This window comes from Balaenoptera acutorostrata, chromosome 2 (assembly GCF_949987535.1).
Source record: "Balaenoptera acutorostrata chromosome 2, mBalAcu1.1, whole genome shotgun sequence".
NCBI lineage: Eukaryota > Metazoa > Chordata > Mammalia > Artiodactyla > Balaenopteridae > Balaenoptera > Balaenoptera acutorostrata.
The window spans coordinates 59,800,046-59,817,715 of record NC_080065.1 but is presented as its reverse complement, the minus strand read 5'-3'; the positions used below and the strand labels follow the sequence as shown (position 1 = coordinate 59,817,715).

General features: G+C 44.4%; 1 protein-coding gene across 2 annotated transcripts in view; it reads right to left on the bottom strand.

The window, feature by feature from the left end:
* Positions 1 to 1,185: 1,185 nt before the first annotated feature.
* The window catches only part of MAP1B (microtubule associated protein 1B), a 94,059-nt gene continuing 77,574 nt past the window's right edge, over positions 1,186 to 17,670 (bottom strand). For both annotated transcript variants that reach the window (XM_057541521.1, XM_057541523.1), the window contains 3 exons: positions 9,907 to 16,423; positions 6,799 to 7,037; positions 1,186 to 5,666 (listed from right to left, as the gene is read on the bottom strand). In XM_057541521.1, coding sequence (XP_057397504.1) covers positions 5,511 to 5,666; positions 6,799 to 7,037; positions 9,907 to 16,423 — 6,912 coding nt within the window. In that variant the 3' untranslated portion in view covers positions 1,186 to 5,510. The remainder of the gene's footprint in view (positions 5,667 to 6,798; positions 7,038 to 9,906; positions 16,424 to 17,670) is intronic.

Below are 17,670 nucleotides of genomic sequence, written 5' to 3'. Positions count from 1 at the left end.
ATTTCCCACCCTGAGTTCTCACATGCTTTAACCCTTTAATTTCTGGAGGGATTTCAGAATGCCTTCTGGTACACAGTGACTTCTAATGGGACCGGTCGACCAGCCCCATGGCTTGGAAGCACAGTGTAAGATTAAAAGGAGTGTTTGTGACAGAGGAACATCATTATGACTTCAGACAGGCTGCAGTGGCCTTTTGAGGCCAAAGGACCATCTCTGAGGACAGACAAGACCAGGTACTGGAGGTCTGTTGATCACTCTGTGGGCACGTCTTCTGTGGAGGGAATTGAGGCACACACACCACACACACACACACACACACACACACACACACACAGTCTCAGTTTAGACATCATTTCTGGTGCTTTTCCTATGGTCACCTTCACTCATCCTTGGATTTTGGGAGTCCCAGTCACCGCGTTCAGTTAGGGCAGGACTTAGGTTTTGCTCACCTTTAAACCCCCATGGTCTTACCCACTGCTGGGTATAGAGTAAAGGTACAATAATCATTGAATGATTGAGGAGAATTCCTCCTTTTTTTCTTTTTATTATTTATCATCACTTTTCCTAAAAATCTTTTAGTTCCTAGGTGTGAATCCAATCCACAGCATATTATGTTATATAGAGCTTACTCTGTAACTGAGCAAGAAACAAAAAAAGGAGATAACATATTGGATATATTGACTGAGTGTGATGGCTTTGTAGAGCCCCAGAAAGTCAGCCCTAGGAGGGATCATCCAGTTTGACCGTCTTGTCAAATCCTCTCATTTTACAGGTAAGGAAAGGAGTTCCGGACGGATTAAGTGACTGAGGTCACACAGCCAGGTGTGGCAGAGCTAAGATTAAAACCTGGTTTTTGGTTTATATTGTGATTTAGTAGGAAACCCTCCCAATATCCTCCTTCAGATACACTGCTCTGTTGACTTTTTCTTTTTAAGCAATAATTTTAACTCTTTCTCCGATCTTCCGGTTTCTGTCCTTAGACCCCAAGGTCCTCTAGGGCTTGGCTACAAAAACAGTTGTAGAAATAGTAGCAGGGCCCTCTCAGCGGTTTACCAAAAGCCAGGGAGCCCACTCTGAAAAGAACACAATCAATCACCCCTTGTGAATGAACCCACCCACACACGCCTCAGCCCCCAACGCACCCAACTCAGTAACACACAACAAAAGCACAGCACACACACCAACTTTTGCCACTTTTGTATTTTATTGTGGAACTGAGGTGTTTTTTTTTTTCTTTTACATCAAATATCCTCAATGGAAGAGGGGATATTGCACACAAATATCATAAAAGCACTACATATTACTTTCACTGTAAACTAATTTTCTACATTAGATATGACTGGATAGGATAGAAGTGATGCAGGATTATAAGACATAATACCATACACAGCTGCAGACTGACACAAACACCATTCAGAACAAGAGAGAGGAGTGGGAGGTGCTTCTCAGCCAGGCTCAAGACCATGTCCTTCCAGCGTGGAAGGAGAAGGGCTGCATGCAGCGCCGTAAGCCTGACTCAGTGCCGCAGGGGCGTTCTGAAAAGGGCAGCCCCGGTCTTGAAGCCCCATCTCGATGGCTCCTTTTTTGGGGAGCTCCAAATGAGTGCAGAGAAGCTATTTATTTCTTCCCTTCCTTTTCAGTTGTTGATGCTGCCTTTTAAATTAATAAAGTCACAGATTTTTTTTTTATAGTAAATAGTTTTAATACCAGGTGAATAACCTAATTGCTTTCAAAGAAATGCTCATCCCCTAGGCTGCTTTTGGTGTGTTGTTCAGTTGGTTAAAAGATAAAAGCTTACAGTTCCTTTCAGATGGAAACAGGGTCTTTTCTTCTAAATCTGAAGCGCAAAAAAAAAGTTATTAATCTAACTCACAATGTCATTACTGAGCAAGAACCTCCTGTGACAGGTGACTAAAGAGGCAAGAAAAGCAATTTCAGAATTGTAGAGCAGCTCCTGAGAGCTGAAATTTGGTAACAGGGAAAATGGGAAGTGGTAAAATTTCCATTAGCAAATGATTAAATCTTATTAAATGAGTACTGGAAAGCTCCTAAACTGTGTAAGCTATTGGGGACACTTAAAACATTCACATACACTGGGGAAACCATTCACTATGATATGTAAGGTTAAGAAAAAAAAAACATTTTTTTTTTTTGGAACACCATGGAAAATGGCATTTAAGGGTTGGGAAGGGGGGGGAGGGTCAGTCACTGTATCCAGCCCCACCACAAGACTGAGAAAGCATGCACAGGGATTGGGTTTTGAGAAAGGGGATAGAATTAGTTAAAATTGAAAATGGAGGATCATCTCTAACGTTTAGTCTCTGTAGAATTTTAAGAATACTACCAAAAAGTTCATGATCATGAGTGCTATCTTGATGGAATCCCATCATTTAAACAGAGTGTAAATTCCTTTCACTCAAATATTCAATCTATACAATTGGATTAAGTAATCAGTATGAATAAAGCTCCTAGAAGTCTGTGTCAATCTTTAGCTCTCACCATGAATGTACATGGTACATTGTGATGGCTGTTACTAAACTAATTGTGTATTTATGAAACTAGCAAAATTAGGTTAGTCACACAGGTAGGAAAGGTGTCTGGAAGGACAGGAGCAACCTGTAATATAAATATTGGTGTTCCTGTTATATTCAGGCTCTGTGGTCATCACTGAGAACAATGGATGGAGAAAGGTACTGATCTATTTCATAGGAAAAAGAGCCAGCTGACCAGTGACAGCTTTTGTATATTTTTTCCATTAAATTCCATAGCAAAAAAGAAAAGAAAAAAAAAAAAAAAAGGAGTGGGATAGAATGGTTATAATTGAAGACTGGCTATAATTTTCCTAAAATGTTTGGTTTTTTTCTTAAAGCAAAATAATGTACATGTTAAATAAATTTAATTTGGGAAATTGGAAAATAATTCCATCTTCTATCAAAGAAAAATCAACCAGAGGTCTGGATTTGGCAAGAAGGCTGGAAATCTGTTTCTCTTCCAATGCATCATGTGAACCAACTTAACAACTAATTATTAAATAATCATCTTGAGTATCTTAGGTTGTCTCTTAAAATACCTTTTAAGTAGGTGAGTTTATACTCACTGAAATCCTTTTTTGTCACAATGTGTTTTCCATCGTGTGCTCATTTTTTTGTACCCTAAATCAATGCGTTGTTCTTAAGGACTTCAAAGAAATAGGGTAATAAATAAAAGCTGCATTTCTAGAGAAGCCTAAAAAAAATAGAATATTAATTTTTAAAAAAAATTAAACATTTGAAAAATGTAATTCACAGCATTAAGTAGACTGCATTAGGTCCTCGGTGAAGGGACCTGGAAGAAGCATTGTTTAAACCCTCATAGTAGTTAGCAGTGCAAAACACACACTTATCAGACAAAAATAAACTAAAATGTTAATTCTGAAATAAATAACTAACATAGAAAATAAAACGAGGTGATTGTTGACTACTCCGTAGATCTTAGAGTCTGCAGGAGACGCAACTCGACAGAGCCCAGCACAGCTGTCACTGAAAAGTTTGCCACATCTGAACACTGGGTGCGCCAATCTGCAACTTGAAACTTAACGTCAGTTTTAATCATGATCTGGCTTCCCAGGTTCATAGTTCAATGATGACAGTGATGGAAATGATCTCTGAACTCTACGTGATGAACCGTAGGAGTTGGGAATTCATTTGTTTTCAACGTATTTTTCTTTTTTTGTTTTTTTTTCCAAAAAAGAAAATCCCAAAGCAAATTTTTGCTAGGGTTCTTTGAACTTGTCTTGGCTCTTTTACCTCATGGTTGAAGATCTTGAAAGAAGTACGTAGGATACCACTGGGTGATGTACTCGTAAAGGCCTGGAAAAGTAGCCATTCTCCCCCACTCTAAGATAGCGCATACTCAGATTTTTGTTATGGGACTCAAGGGGTGGGAGGTTTCACTATTCCTGGTAGTGATGGGCTTTTAATAAATATTATTACTGCAATATCAGACTTCAATCTCACCAGAACTTCAAAAAACATTATTCATTTTTTTGTCTTACGAAACACTTTAAAAAAAAAGAAAGACTGTCACTTGAAAATTTTCTTTGCATTTTCCTGTAAATGAAAACATTTGTTAAAAAGTTCATCTATGAAAAGTTCTCACATATCTAAAAAAAAAAAAAAATTCTTCTGTACACTTGTTCCCATAATTATGCTGAAATTAATGGAAAATTAAAAAAAAGCCAATGTAAGACGAGGGAAGCTAAATACTGTACACTTGCTGAGAACCTCTTCCACCTTTAAGATTCACTGTTTTCCCAGTTCTGATCATAGAAGCCGTTTCAGTCTTGAACTTGCAGTAGTAAAGAAGCTATGAAAGGCTCAACTTGCTTGGCTGAGGGGCCTGAGGTGGTATTCAACACGCAATGCTCAGCATCAGACTGTTGCACCGATCAGGTAAGCTCCGAGTACCCCTCCCACGCGCACACACATGCTCCTTTAACTGGAGTGTCTATAATCCTACACGGATGTTTTATAAACTCGCTGTCTCACATTAAAAAATAAGTGCATCAAGTATCTTTGTACATTCAAGTCACTTCCTAAGGCAAATTGTCTACCGTATGTACTCCCAACTGCTTTGGTATTTGCTTGTTTATCGGGGTGGACTTGGGTGTCTCTGCATGCAGGTTAATTGACTCAGAGTGGACTAACTGGGTGCACAGATGCTGGGAGCATGCCTTAGATCAATCTACTCGTGTGTTTGAAGAGTCTGAGAGTTCTGAATGGGGTTCAAACCACTTGCATGTCCAGTCTACACTCACTACATTTTGTCAGTGTGCAGCCTTCAAACTGAAGGAGCTTAATTAAGGCGTGAAAAATCTCACATGCCCTCATTACAAGTTTTGTTCTTTTCTGTTTTCTTCCAGCCAGCTTGTTTTAGGAAACTAAGACCGTTTTTGATGACTCAGACTGACACAAGTTACAAACTTTGCCTGTGCAGACTACAGAATAGACAGAAAATGCAGACCTAACTAATGGTTATTTTCTCTTCTCTGCCCCACCCTGCTCTCTCTTTCTCTCTGGTATCTCACCAGCATTCTCTACCATTACATCTCCTCCTCTTGCATTCTTTTTTTCTTTCTCATTTTCTCTCTCTCTCTCTCTGTTCTGCGTTCCCTCTCTTTTGTGCGTGCGCGCTCTCTCTCTCTCTTTCTCTCTCTAAGACAGATGCGTCTACCTAGCAGAAATCAGTTGGGTTTGCTAGTGCATGGTTTCCAAATGTTCAGCAGAGATGAACTGGGGTAGGTAATTTTGCAGTAACTTGAACCCTAGTGTGGGAAGACTGCTACTTCCCTTAGCAATCAGCAAAAACTGAGAAATATTAGTGACTTGTATCACCATGACACAGTATAGCGTTTGGCAGGTAACAGTTCAGCGACTTATTTAGGTGAATTGACTTTTGTTAGAAAAGGTGGTTTCAAACTGAAGAATTTCTGGAAACAAAGTTCAAACCCTGTGGTGTGGCTGGCCTGGTTGTTACAGTTCGATCTTACATGCAGGGAAGGATTCGTCTTGCATAACCACGGTACTGCTGCTTGCTAAAACCATGATGTTGAGGTCCTGCTGCTTCTCATGGGTCTCCTGATACCATTCCCTCATCACTTCTGAGTCATGAGTTGGGATCAGGGTCACCTGCAGGGAGAGAGAAAACAGCTGCTGAAGAGCAGAACCGGAAATCGGATGGAAAAAAAAACAGAACAACAGCGAGGTATTAATTAGACCATTAGAAAAAGAAGGGCAAAGAGAAAAATCTTCTATTGTCCTTAGGAAATTCAAAGAACTTTTCAACCTAACGTTTTCTAGGAACCAGAATAAAGCTGCCAAAAAATCAGTTTTTCTGGGGGAGCTGAAGACTGGAACCAAAAGCAGGTCATGACTAGCTAATCAGTTTATCAATGAGTCGTCAGTTTTTCAGTTCTTTAGTGTTAAGAGAAGTGCTTCAGTTAAGGTGGAATTTCTTGTATTTCCTTTAACATAACTGATCCTGAGAACAAACATTTGTATCTTTAATTTGTGTGTGTGCTTAGGGGCAGAGGAGTTGGGTGGGTAGGCGGGTACTGGCTTGAACAGTAAAAATTCCACCTCGTATTCAGTAAGAGGCCACTGGGTGTTTCTCATTAGATTTCATATGATGAAATAACCAGCATTTCTATTTAATGTTATGCAAGCACAGTTTACTAAATGACTGTACAAAACCATAAGGAAAACTTAGATAAGCAAAAACCACAGCTGAAATAGTATTAAGAGTGGTTCGTGCCTAGTTATGATGTTTGGGAGTTGGGAGTATCCTGCTGGGGACCATTTTCAGCACTGCTCCTCCTGCAGAATCTCACTGGACAGCTGATTTTCTAAATGGCCATATTCCAAGCTTTGGTCTACTTGTGAAGCACAAAGGAGTAAAGACAAGTCCTTATCCGCATCACATGGAAATATGACCACTTGGTTACATTGGTTAATATTCTTGGTATATTAGGGTGAAGGGCAAGTAATCTTGGTCCCATTTTGCAGATAAATGTATTATGCTTTAGGGTGGTAAAGTGGCTTTCCTCCAAGTCCCTCGTGGCTGGTGGTAACAAGAATACTTTTAGACCGCCTTCTGTGTGTTAAGTCCACTTTGTCCTCAGGATAGTTTATGTGTGGCAGACCCCCCGGGGTACCTCATGTGGATCCACAGTCATAATGGTGCCTCATTAAACATGATCCCTTGCCTCTGCCTCTGGACACAGCTCCATGTGCAGTGCGGACACTGTCCTGGAGCTCTTACCTGCATGTTGCTGCCCCACTGGGCCTTCCCTTCCAACAAGGCGTCCAGGACAGCCCGGCTGGGCTCCTCAGCAGCGGGGTCATTCCCACTCACCACGTAGTAGGACGACCTCACTCTCTTGAAAAATTCAACATCGACGTTCTTACTATTGCTGTGGTTGGGAATATAGCACAGGTCCAAGTACACAGGGGGGCCTGGAGGCACAGCTGAGGGCTTGGATGTCTTGGTGTTTCCTGGCCCTTCAGTAAATGAACAAAAATAAAGAGAAAGCCAGGGTCACAGGAATGCGAAGAGACCCATCTGTCCAGTACACCTTCCCTACTCCTTCCCGAGAAGGTCCTCTAGCACATGGGGAGGGGGTACTGGGCATTCCCCTCTCTCATAGAGGGCATTTAACACTGGCAGTTTGAGAAAATATCACCTGGTTGTTTACCATCTCAGCAGGAGAAATGAATAATGGAATGTTTCCCTTTGTGGACAACCCATTAGGAAGAAGAGTTCAGGCCTTCCTCAAAGCTGGAACTAGGTAGTAACACTCCTCCTGAAAGAGGTACTAATGTGCATTTTAATTTGAAAAGTGGTCTAAGAAACAGATTTTAAAGGACAAAAGAAAATATCTGCATTTGGTAAAACACAGTTAAGCAATCTTTGTAATCCAGTTAAGATCTCATTTGAAAGCAATTTTGCCCACAGCTGAATATTATACCCTCACATTCGACCTAGCCAGTGGTCAGATCTTAATTAACACCATATGATTTCCAAGACCCTCAGCACCTCAACCTCATTCATAAACTGATGAAACACTGTATTCTCTCCTTAGGACAGTACTCTAAAATGTGAGACGTCTCTCCTTAGACAAGATCGGATACCAAACTTTGGCAAGAGGAAGGGTCAGAAAGACTAGGCTTTCTCTAGCCAATCAGGACATACCAGACTGGGGTCAGGGGCATGTGGCAGCCAAAATTCCCAGTCTAAATCAGAAAGCCCGGGCAAAGGAAAGATTCAGACTAACCCCAAAGTTTCTGGGCACCTTGTTTGGTGAGCTGGCTTTCTGATTTGTTCTAATTAGAAGGTTTAAACTTTTTGAAACATTAATACAACTAGCATTCTAAGGCAGTGATTCTTTCCCTGGCCACATGATTAGAATCACTTAGCATGCTTAATACCAGGCCCCATGCCCCAGAGTCTGGCTTAATTGGGCTGGGGTAGGGCCTGGGTACCACCATTTTTTAAAAGCACCCCAGCTGATGCTAATGTGTATCTGGTATCTGGTTTGAGACCACTGCTGTAAAGCCATTTAAAATACTAGCTGGATCCTATATATTTAATCCTCTTGCCTTTCTCCATGGGATGTATAGAGGCTGTCATCCCAGAGTCGAAACCAACAGTGAATTCCATCAATGGTCTAGTTTTATTTTCAGGGGGGTAGAGAAGTGGTGAGAATCAGGCAAACTGGTATTTGGATAAACCGACTCATTTTATGAATAGATTAGCCAGCCTTTATAATGAACCTAAGCTAAAAGCCCTCAACATATCCATGTGTAAGTCTCCCAGAGAATTCTGACTTGTAACAGAAGTTTGTGAGTTACATCTCTTCTAATATTTAAAAATGTCTGCGGTTTCCCCTTGCACACTAAATCACTCCCATCAACACCAAAGGAACATTGCTCGTAGAAGCCCAAACCGAGGGAACTGCCAGAAGTCGACCCAGGTTTGTTTTAAAATTAATTAATAGTGCAATTTAAAAAAAGTTTAAAGTTTAAAAAAAATATCAGTTGTGCGGGCTAGAGTGTATGTTCAGCAAGTTTGGTAGCAGATTTCAGTTGGATTTTATCTGTTTGGATGGATTTCATGTTTTCTCCTAAGTGCAGGTCAAGTTGTCCAGTCCTTTAGATCAAGGAGTTAATTATCTGGTGGTTTTCTATTAAGTCTAAGCATGAACAAATTCAGTTTGTTTTCTACGTGCAAGTAAAAAGAGGAAACCTGATAAGACCTGAGTCTTGAAATTGATGCTCCATGTTGCTTAAAAGTAAAAATTTGTACCTGTAACTAATACTTCCTAAAATGTACTGAATTTGAGAGTCCCAAAGGTTCATCTCTCAGATTTTCCATAATAAACCAAGGAAGTGTTGCTTAAATTACTGTTTGCTTTACACGTTTGAGTCAATTTATGTTACTTTGTGAACTGTGATCTAAAATCCCCAAATAACTGTGTAAAGCAAATAAAATGTATGAATTCAAATCCCTGTAATTGGTTTGAAGCAACAAAATGAAGCTGGGCCATCAGAGACCTGTTCCATCAAAAACCCAGGTCATTGCTGAGACCTTGATAAGTCTAAGAATCTGAAGTCAGGGATATCTGCTCTTGCCAAGTGGAATTTCAATCTGAAATAGAATGCTGAGTCTCTGTTAGTGAGGCCTTGTGGTCAGAATGGGATAAGTAGAGCCTTGGATGCTTTTCTCTCTATTTGTACTGGGTACCCAGTGGTCAACTGAATTTGCTGGTTGATCAAACAAAGCATTGCCTTTAATGGGGATGCATCTCCAGCCTGGTAAATTTTTTCTATTTAAAAACTGTATAATTTTTAATTTTTAAAATGTTGTAACTTTCTTTTAAATGTTTTTTTATTTTTAAAAAATGGAACCTAAATCTTGGACCTATGCTGCTTATTCCAGGCTTGGCTTGGAACTCTGGTTCTCCCTAGGCCTTTGAGAGCTCCTGGCCCGTGTCACCTCAGCTTGATTCTGGGGCCGGCGTGGTTGAAGCCAATGCCAACAGAATCTTCCCGAGGAGCATGAAACACACATCCTTGGTTCTGAAGATTCAGAACAAGGCTGCGGTTGCTGTGTTGCAAAAGGGAGCAAACCCAGGGGTCGCATCTGGGAAATCAGAGCTGCCCTGGGCCATAAGCTGAGCTATCCCCAGGCCTACAGGCTACACGGGGCTGAGATCTATACCTTTTGGCAGACGAAAACAGTGAAGGGAAGGGAGAGCACCAAGTTGTGTTCTCTCACCTCCCCAGTACAAAGTCGGATGGAAATGCAGAGGCTGCAGTGAGAAGTAGAATTGTTGTGTCCTGCACCAGGATGCCAGCACCTTCCACCTACCTGCAGTCGCCGTCTTTACCGATTTGGATGTGGAGGTGTTCGCGGCATTCTTGGTCTCCTTGTCTTTCTCTTCTCCACGTGCGGCTTTGACCTCAGGGTTGGTGGTGGTTTTTGTTGCTTTTTCCACAGATTCCTTCTTCTTAGGAGAAGCCACTCGGGACACCTTATCTGAGGATTCCTTCAAGGCCCCTGGCTTGGGTGAAGCTGCAGAGGGCTTGGACTTCCCATCACCCTTCTTGACAGGTGAGGATGACTTGGTCTTTGTACCTGGCTTTTTGGTTTTGGTCTTCTCCTTCAGGTCCTTCTTCAGAGCTTTGCCCAGGTTCTGCTCGATGGCCAAGGCCTCCGGGTCCATCATGGACACATCAGGGTGGCGTGGAGAAGGGCTGCGGTCCTGCATGGGGGCCGGAGGTGGATCCATGTGTTTGTACGTGACGGTTTTGTCTGTGGGGATGGTTTCTGATTCATCTTCTGAGTCGATGTTCGCATCAGCTGTGATGGAGGGGCACTCTTCTGTCTCCGGGGGGACGTCAGAGTCCGTCTGGGATGGGGCTGACTCGCTGACTGAGGTGGGAGGGGTTTCATCACATTGTCGGCCCTGGGGCTTTCCTCCAGGAGGTGGTGGGGCTCCCCCTGATTGGGTGAGGGGCTTCTCCGATTCTTCCGTTGGCTCTTCACTGGCAAACCACTCGAGAGGATTGGGATTAATGAAGGAGGGTGAAAGCTCCGTCTTGGGATGCTTGTATTCACAGGAGGACACAAGGCATAAGTCAACATCCTGGCGAGCCTCGGAGGGGGACTTCTTTTCAGCAGTGTAGCACTGGTCTGGAGTCTCATAGGCATATGTAGACGCCTCGGGGGTTCTAGCGCTTTTATCGGGGGTCTCGTAACAGTATGCGGAGGTAACTGGGGTTCGTGTAGTTGTTGTCGATGTCTCATAGGAGTAACTTTCAGACCCAGGGAAGCTGGCAGTTTTCTCAGTGGTCTCATAAGAGTAGCTGGAATCCCCAAGTGTGTGGCCACCCTCTTCAGAGTCACCATAGCCATTGCTGATGTCATCCAGGAGCCTTTGAGACCGCTCGGTCTTTTCGTAGCTGTAAGCACTCACTTCAGGGGTCCTTATCATCTTCTCACTTATCTCGTATGCGTACCCAGACTCTTCGGGGCTCCGCGTGGGCTTTTCAGTAATTTCATAGGCATAGCCGGCATCTTCGGGAGTCTTGGTGGTTTTTTCAATGGTCTCATAGGAGTAGCCTCTGTCACATGGGGATTTGATGGTGCCCTCTGTTTTCTCATAGTAATAGCCACTCACATCTGGGGTCCGGGTAGTTTTCTCATAAGCCTCATAGTCGTAACCTTCTTCATCTGGGGACCTGGTTGTCTTCTCAGGCTTCTGATAGGCATAGCTGAAGTCTCCAGGTGTCTTCCCTCCACTGTCCTTCTCCAGGCTGGATGTGGTCAAATCTCTCGTCAAGGCTAGATGGTGTGGCATCGTATCAAATAACATGGAGGCACGGAAGCCATACGGCTCTGCAGATGCTGCACCCATTGGTGGGGGAGAGGCAGTGTGGCAAGGTGCTGTGCTCTCTTTGACTGCAGAGGTAGAGTCTGAAAAACTAGGGGAATACAAAGGAGAGGACTCTCTCGGGGTGAGTGGAGAGATATCAGATTTTGGTGAGAGCTTCTCGCCTTCCAGACTTTGCACTTTTTCAGTGGTGAGCGAGGCATATAAGGATATATCTCTGGGAGGAACAACATCGGATAGAGTATCTTCTTGGAGAGGAGAAGCGATCTGAGAAGGGGTATGTGCGGAGGAGGTGGATGGGGAGGCCTCCACCTGAGAGACTGAGATGAGCTCAGAAAGATCATTATCTTGGGTGTAGGACGGCTCCTCCGTTGGTGGGATCTTGTGTGATAAACTCGAGTCCTGCATGTCAGAAGGACTGTAGTCCACCTCAGTTGGCCCATTTTCAGTGATGTGAAGCATACTTGCACCCACTGTAGGGTGATCTGGAGACTGACGACTGAAGTCCATAGCAAGGGAATGCTCAGGGGATTCCTGGCCAAATTCAATCGACATCGAGGATTGTTCAGATCTGTGATCTTGAACTGGTGTCCTAGACTTGGCTGTTTTAGGGGAGAAGTCTGGTGGAGAAATTGACATTGGTCTTGGGCTTTCTTCCTTAGATGGAGACATTTCTGTTTCCTGGAAAGTGGTAGGCGTTTGCACGACAGACACTGAAAGGGAGTCGTCTACTTCAGTGGAATGTGGGGAACCAACCTCAGCATGCAGCGAGGGAGACGCGTCATCTGTTGTTGGCTCTGGAAATGAGCTCGTAGCCACAGAAGCTGTGGAGACCGAGGCCACACCCTCCATGTGAGAGTATGTGTCTTCTGCCACACCCTCATCAACAGGGGTAGCTGACTTGTCTGAGACAGTGCCTTCAGAAATGGACATCTTAGTGTCTTCTTTAAAAGATCCAAACTGACTGACATCTATTTGTGTAGGAGAAACATCTCCTCCTAACTTCCTTTCATCTAAAGCCAGTCCTGCTTGAGAACTCATGGCTTCAACATCATCAGTTTTCTTTTCTTGACCAAAGTCTTCCTTAATTGGTATAAAGTCTGTGCTTTTCCCTTCCTGTTTGTCTTGGAAAAGACTAGTGGAAGTCATGTCAGAAACTGGACTTATTTGGTCTGGAAAGCCTTCTTTTCCATTCTTTCCTTCAAAGGGGCTTTCGGTACATCTATCAGGAGCCTTGTCATCTGCACTTGGAAAACTTTCATATGCAGACTCAGATCCAATTAGAGGAGGGCTCCGTAAAGGAGACAAAACTTTTTCAATAGGAGACTCCGAGTCAGGCACAGGTTCATCCATGGGGCTTATGGAAGCCCTTTCACTCTCATCTTTGGCATCACTGAATTCAAAGCTCACTGGGACTGCTGCTGGTTTTTCAATGACCTCTGTGGGAAGGTGACTAGATTTCTCATCAGTGGGAGATTGGTAGTACGGTGTGTGGCCAGCACTGCCAGTCACAGACTGAGATGGAGACACCACTTCCAGGGTCTTATCCTCAGGACTGGCACAGTGTTCTTCCACTACTTCTTGGGTCACCTCCAGAGATGCTGGGACTACTTCTGCCTCTGCTGAGACTTTAATCTCACTGGGTGTCAGAGAAAAGTTCACGCTACGTTCACCCAGCGGGGTCTTTTCTATGGGTGATGGTGGAGAGGGACTCAGGGATGGGCTCTTGGGTGGGCTAAGTTTTTCATCTGAAACTGCTGAGACGGTGTCTTTGATCTCCAGCGTGGCACCGGCTCTCAAGTCTTTCTCTTCAGAGCAGTAGGCATCACGTAGAGCAGATCTGCTGAACCTGTCTTCCTCCATGGACGAGGGTGGTGAGATGGTGGAGGCTGAAGCACTGTAATCCTTCCCATCAGTGGCATCTGTTTTTGACCCTTCAGAAAGTCCGTTGAGTGATGTCACAGCAGGTTTGGTGTATTCCTGAGGATACAGTGAAGACTCGTATTTGGTGATGTTTACAAATTCTTGAGATGGGGACTCGGTCTCTTCATTGTTGGTCTCGTCACTCATCACATCTCGAGGAGTAGACATCTCGTCCATGGGGGTGGGCTCGCTGGATATCTCAATGGTAGACTGGGTGTAGCCGGAGGTGGCAGTGAATTCTTCAGGCTGGTCTTCCCGATTCTCCTCGTCGGAGGCAGTGGCCTCACTCTCCGAGCCTCCGGGTAAAGTCTCATCGTGAATTGAAGATGCAGGTTCTTGGACAGGAGACTGGGCTCCCGCTAGCTTGGTGGGCGTGGTAAGGAATCCATACTGGTCCTCGGCACCGCTAACCTCCGCAGCCTTGTCAACCACGGCCATCACGTAATCTTCAGCTTCAGCCTTTTCGGGCTCATAGTCTTCCTCTCTGGCATCCTCGGCTCTGTCCTCCTCGTCGCCCTCCTCCTCAGATTGTTCAGCTTCTCCCTTCTCCAGTGCCTCGTCCATGTCTTCCTCTGCTCGGTCATCACCACTGGCCACCGACTCCCTCTTCTCCTTGATGTACCCGTCAGCCTCAGCCTTCACGCTCTCCTCCTCCTCCGCCAGGCTGTGCTTGGAGGTGCTCACACGCACGGTCTCCTCTCCGTCCTCTTCTGGCTCCTCAGCCTCCTCGGTTTCCGCCTTCTCTTCATAGTCTCCAGTCTCGGAGGACTCCTCAAAACCTGCTCCTTCGTCTTCAAATTTTTCAGTGTCCTCCACGCCCTGCTTCTCGACGGGCTCCAGCTCCTCGGGGGTTTGCTCGCACTCACCCTCCCCTTCAGTGGTGGTGATGCCCTCATCGGGGGACTCGGCGGGACCTCTGGTGACTTCTATCTCTTTCTGGATGACATAGGCTTCGACAGGCTCGGTTTCCTTCAGTTTCTCTTCATCTTCGATCAGCTCCAGCTGAGGCTTGATGTCTTTTGCTAAGTCGACCTCTTCAGCCTTCAGCTCTTCAAAGTCCTTGGTCAGATCCTCGGGGGATGACATAAGGGACCTCTCGGCTTCGAGTTCTTTGGCGGGGCCAGTGGTCGCTATTCCAGCTGCTGCCGCCACAGCTGCTGCAGTGGCCGTGGTGCCGGCGGCCGCGGCCACAGCCTCTGCGGCCTTGCCTTCCTTCTTAACGACTTTAATTTTCCCCTTCTCCTTCAGCTGCCCAGCAGCAACAGAATCTTTCTTGACAGTCTCTTCCTTCTTGGGTACTTTTGGTTTTAATGCAGCCGTTTTTTTTGCTTCAGATACGGGAGTAGGTGATTTCTTTGTGTCTTTAGGAAGTTTCTTAATTTCTTTTTTGGGTTCCTTTTCCTCCTTTTTTATTTCCTTCTTTTCCTCCTTCTTAACTTCCTTCTTGGCTTCCTTCAGTGGGGTTTCTTTCTTAACCTCTTTTTTGACTTCTTTTTTCTCTTCTTTCTTGATTTCTTTTTTGACTTCCTTTTTCACCTCTTCCTTTTTTGGTTTTTCCTCCTTCTTGACAGGTGTTTTGTCCTCCTTTTTAGCCACTTCTTTCTTTGGCTTTTCCTTTTCCTTCTCCTCTTTCTTTTCTTCGGGTTTTGCCTTTGTTTCCTTTTTCACAGTCTTCTCCTTGGTGACTTTGGGTTTGATGTCTGTGCCTTGCTTTTCAGGCCCCTCGGCTTTGGCCGGAGGCAGCTCTTCTTTGCTGGGCACCTCCTTTTCTGTCACTGGAGGTTTGGTTTCTGCTTTTACTGGTTTGTCTTTTTTCACCGTTACCTTGTCTTTGCTTTCAACTTTGGGTGCCTTTTCCACGTGATTAGCTTTTGTGACTTCAGGGGTTTCTTCTTTCGACTCCTTTCGCACGGATTTGCTGGGGAGTGGTTTTGCAGCTGGCTTCAGGCTCTCCCGGCTGTCGGCCCTCTGCTTCAGTTTTACTTGTTTCACAGCAGGGGTGGCCACCTGGCCAGTTAGATCCTTCTGGGTGGCCAGCGGCTGTTTCAGGAAGTCCAAATGTTTGAGCTTTTCCAGTCCTTCCAGGATATTGTATTGGGTGCTGTTGCCAGGAAATAAGACTCGGATGATTTTCTCTGCAGGGTTTGCAGGATGCCACACGATCAAAGATGAGACTGAAGTTAAGTAGGAAATTGGGATGTCTATCTCTTGACCGTTAGGCAGGATTAGTTCAGCCTTGTCTTTGCTGGTGCCAGTCCACTGCTGCATAAAATACTGCATTTCCTTGCTGCTCTTGACTGGGTTAAGCACATACATCTCTAGTTTACCAACTCCCATTTTTTGGAAAAGAATGACAGGATCAATGGTATTGCCTACGCTTCTGAACAGAGGTTCTGGCTTCATGGACAATTTGTTTAGGTACTGGAGAGTGAAGCAAGCTTCTTCTATGCTTCTCTTCATCTTGATGTTTGGCTCTGGGTTTTTCAGATTTTCAGGTACATTGAGAAATACAACTCCTAAGTCGGGGGAGATGAGGTTTTTCATCCAGTCACTATTTGTGGTGGAGCCCTGGGACTGTTCTTCCTCGAGCTCTGCGATTTTCCGCTGGAGCACGCTGTTTATTCCAGGCAAATTGTCATCCCCAATGTGGGTGAGCAGGATGGAGTCCACTCGGTCCAAGTGTCGGATGAGCTTCCAGAAGCAGGATTTTCTTTCTGATCCTCCGTTGATGAGCATATTGAATCCATTCACTGCAAACAAGGCAGAATCGCCCCTCCCTCCTGGAAAAATGTAACAGCAGGGCTTGGAGAGCTTCAGAAATCCACCTGATGTGGGAGGTTCTAGGATATCAAAGGGAGATGGGACTTCCACGGATTCTGAGAGATACTCGGTAAACTCGGAAAGTCCTTCCATTTCTGGCAATATAGAAGCGGAGTTGAGTTTAATATTGATGAAGTCTTGGAGATTATGTCTGTCAAGATTGGAGTTTTTCCAGTCCCCTTCTTCGGGACAGAAAAGGGTTAAGCTGGCTTTGTTGGCGGGATGGGTGGTACTCAGTAACTCCCCAATCTGGGATTTAAAAAATCATAAGAAACAAAGAAAGAAGAAGTTTAAGTGACTCTCATCACCGATCCATCCTCTCCATCTATTACTAGGTATGACAGGATCACTGGATGCACACAGGGCAAATGTCAGAGATGTTGGTTGGTAAATATTTCCATACTGGTAAGTGAACAGCCTCTGTCCTGACCACTCCTACCATTCCCTTCTCCCTCAACTCCCTACTCTGCTACCCCCGCCCCAAGCACCTCCCCCTCAGACCTCGCCCTCAGACCTCGACAACCATCTGTTCTTGCCCAGCAGGGAATTTTCAGAACTCTGCTCCACTTCTAAGACTAGTGACCATCTGGATGATCAGTGCCTGTGTGGTTATGAAATACTCTGGGTACAACCCCTGGGTACTTGCCATGCAAAAATGCCCTTTAAAAAGTAACAAACTATCACAGGGGATGGCTCGGTGAGTCATTTCACCACTGATATAAAATGTTTTCTTTTATTCCACTGGGCTGGGCAAAAAGGACTGATGACACGTTAAATGAATTTTGATATAGTGCACATGGTGTCAATTTTTAGAATTTGGTAGGTAGAGAAGAAAAAAGTTTGGTGGTTTTTTTTTTGCATCTTGGAGACAGGAAGTTATAGACTGCACATTACTACAAAAAATTACTGGTTCTGGCATCAGTTCACACTATGTAAAGCATGAGTAGTTCATCCAGCAGATTCTCTGCAAATACAGACACTCTGAAACCAAGATGGTCAGAGCAGTTGGATAATTATGTGAGCAAGTAGCCAAAATTTGTCTCCCATTTGGTCTTGTTTGAATCCAAGGTGAGATATTCTACTCTATTACAATTCCTGTTCTTTTTAGGGCAAGCTGGGCATGAGTGGCTAAAATCAAAACTGGCTGAAAAGTTTTCAATACATTGTTTAGTACTGCAGGATGGGAATGCAGAAGAGTTAATTGGGACCAAAACAGAGACTGTGACTTACTTAATGAAAATGCTGTTTTCTTTCTCACTCCATATTATGGCCCTATGCCTAGTAGGTAGTGAGGGAGAATCATGCCATAAACTCCAGTCTTCTCCCTTCAGTTAACAGCAAAGCTCATAAATCAGCTCATGAAAAGAGCTCTGTGTCCTTAATGGTAAATGATGAGGGCAAAGCAAAGATTTCATTTGGTCCAGGCATCCCTGAGCCAGTGGGTCTAAACTCTTCCCTTCTAATACTGGAGTGGTTTTCTCTGTCTCATACAACCT